The 2414-nt window shown below is 67.7% G+C and overlaps 1 protein-coding gene across 1 annotated transcript; it reads right to left on the bottom strand.

The window, feature by feature from the left end:
• Positions 1-217: 217 nt before the first annotated feature.
• On the bottom strand, positions 218-1199 carry LOC117087550 (heparan sulfate glucosamine 3-O-sulfotransferase 4-like). The gene has a single exon (XM_033217883.1). The coding sequence runs from the start codon at positions 984-986 to the stop codon at positions 249-251; it is 738 nt and encodes a 245-aa protein (XP_033073774.1). The 5' UTR covers positions 987-1199; the 3' UTR covers positions 218-248.
• Between the last annotated feature and the right edge of the window lie 1215 nt (positions 1200-2414).

The raw sequence follows: 2414 nt of genomic DNA, 5'->3' as shown, positions 1-2414 counted from the left end.
CTTGGATGAGGAGCGCGGGAGGCAGGGCAGGGTGACACCTCCTCCCCTGACCTGAAATAAAGTGATCTTTCGCTGGAGTCCAGCCCTCTCAGCGGATCCCCCTGAGCAAAGCAGTCAGGGTTTGCAGAGCCCTAGCGGGGGCTTGGACCTCTCAGGACGGTGCCTGGATGCTCGAAGGGCGTGGAAAGCCGCGGCTTCCCCTCCGCGTCTCCCCCACGCGTCTCCACCAGCCCGCGGAGCCCAGGGTCCTACCTGTACCACTCCAACCCCTTTTCGTAGTTCCTGTCGAAGAAGTGCGGCTCTACGCCCACCGCCCGCACGTCCGGGTGTACGCGGATCGCCTCCAGCAGCGCGCGGGTCCCACCTTTCTTGACCCCGATGATGAGTGCCTGTGGCAGCTTCTTCTCACCATAGTCGGGGGTGCTAACGGCGCCGCCCCTCTCGCTGCTCCCGTTAGCAGCTCTCCGGCCTGCGAGATCCTCGTCGGTGGTGCTGGACTCCTGCGCTTCCCTCTCTGGCAGCGCGCTCTGAGCCGTGATCATCTCGCTGGGGGCCAGCGGGGTCCGGAGCCAGGCGTCCCGGGTGCCTCCGCCGCCGCTCGGCAGTCCCCAGCCGTCGGTCCCAGGGGCGGCGGGCTGCTCAGGGGGCTCGGGCGGCTCTCCGCGGCTCGCGTTGTCCAGCGGCGGCGGCGCGGGTGGCTGCGAGCGGGCGCCGAGGCGCACGGCGGGAGGCAGTAGAGAGGGTGGCGGCGAGCTCGGCGGGGGCTCGGCGGCGGCGCCCGGCGACTCCTGCAGCGCCAGGGGGAATTGCAGGGAGCCCGAGCCGCCCAAGAGGCTGTAGCACAGGTAGGTGACAGACAGGGACAAGGTGCACATAAAAAGCAGCTTGCGCGCCGGCGGCCCCTTAGCAGAGGCGCCGGGCGGCGGCGGCGCGGCCAGAGGTGGAGGCGGCGGCGGAGGCGGAGGAGGTGCGGGCCACCGGGCCATCGCGGCTCCCGGCTCGCGGCGGCGGCGGCGGCGGCGGCAGCCCCCGGCGCTGCCCGGACATGGTTTCAGCCGCCGCCCCCGCCGCCGCCGCCGCCGCCGCCGCTGCCCAGCCGCCCCGGCTGCATGAAGCGACGCCGCTGCGCCCCCGGCCCTGGCCGCTGTCCCGCTGCGCCAGGGGGGAGCCCGGCCGCATGGCCCCCTGCCCCAGGCTGCCCGCCGAGTCCGGGTGGCCCCTGCACCACTGCCCCCCCCTCAGCCTCAGGCAAGGGGACCGAGGGGGGCGCGTGGACCCGCCGGCGGCACCTGTTCCGTCTGCAGCGCCCCCGCTTCCCCGGCTCCGCTGAGGCTCCTGCTTCAGCCTCTGCCGCCGCCGCCGCGCGCTGTTGCAGCCCCGAGTTCCTTCCCCGCTGCTAACTTTCTGCCGGGAGAGAGGAGACGCGCGGAGGGGAGGAGGAGGGGGCCGGGCGCGCGCCCGGCGCCGCCGAGGGAAGGGGGGTGCGCTTCGCGCGCGCCTGCGAAGGGGGGCGCAGGAGCGGAGGCGTGCGCTAGGGCTGGGGCACCCGGGAGAGCGGAGATCGTGCCCCCCAGCCCCCCAGCATACACTCACTTGGGGTGTTCCCCACCCCACCTCGCGTACTCCCCTCCCTTGGGAGCTCGGGACGCCGTGTTCTCCATTCCTTTGCCCCAGTACTTTTAGAGAGGTAGAGCCCAAAGCCAGCCGCCGGTGCCGCGCACCGGGAGCTGGAAGACAGCGGGTGACGAAGCTCTTGCTTCCGCTTTTCCCCTGGGACTCCAACTCAGCCCATCCCCGACCCTCCCTTCTCTCGCCCGGGATATCCTCCTGCCTTTGGCCCAGGAGTGAATCCTTCTCTACAACCGCTTTCCCATCCCAACTTCCATCTTTCCAGCCACCGCGCCCCCCCCCCACCCCCATCTTCTCTTGAAGCTCCTGATGGGTGGAGCTTTGACACAAGCCCCCAGGTTCCCAGCCCCAGAGCTTTTCCCTCTGTCCCATTACCAGGTGAAAACACTTTCTGCTCCAAGAGATGAGGCTATCCCCTCCTCGACACGCTTAATCACAGGTGCACACACCTGCGCGTCTTCGGGGGCATTGCCACTAACGGAGTTCATGGTTTCCTGGACTGAAATAGTGTGGGACCATTGTCGCTCTGAACACTTAATAAGCAGAGACAAGCTGGGTTGCAGGGTGTCTGTGCATCGCCTCGCTGAAATTTTTTAAGTGTATTTTCTTTGCAGAGAGATCTCCACCCCTCACCTCCCTCTCCTGGGGGAAAAATGGTAAACATCAGAAGGCTTTGGAAGATTCACAACTAGGCTTTGCTTCCTGTTGCATCTTGCTCAGGGAGGTGAGGGAAATGGGAGAAAGAGACAAAGTGATCAACTGAGGCACTCCAGCAAACTCTGCTT

This window comes from Trachypithecus francoisi, unplaced genomic scaffold (genome assembly GCF_009764315.1).
Source record: "Trachypithecus francoisi isolate TF-2019V2 unplaced genomic scaffold, Tfra_2.0 Lachesis_group10, whole genome shotgun sequence".
Taxonomy (NCBI): Eukaryota; Metazoa; Chordata; class Mammalia; order Primates; family Cercopithecidae; genus Trachypithecus; species Trachypithecus francoisi.
Note: the sequence above shows the minus strand (reverse complement) of the source record. Positions and strands in the feature narration are given on the sequence as shown.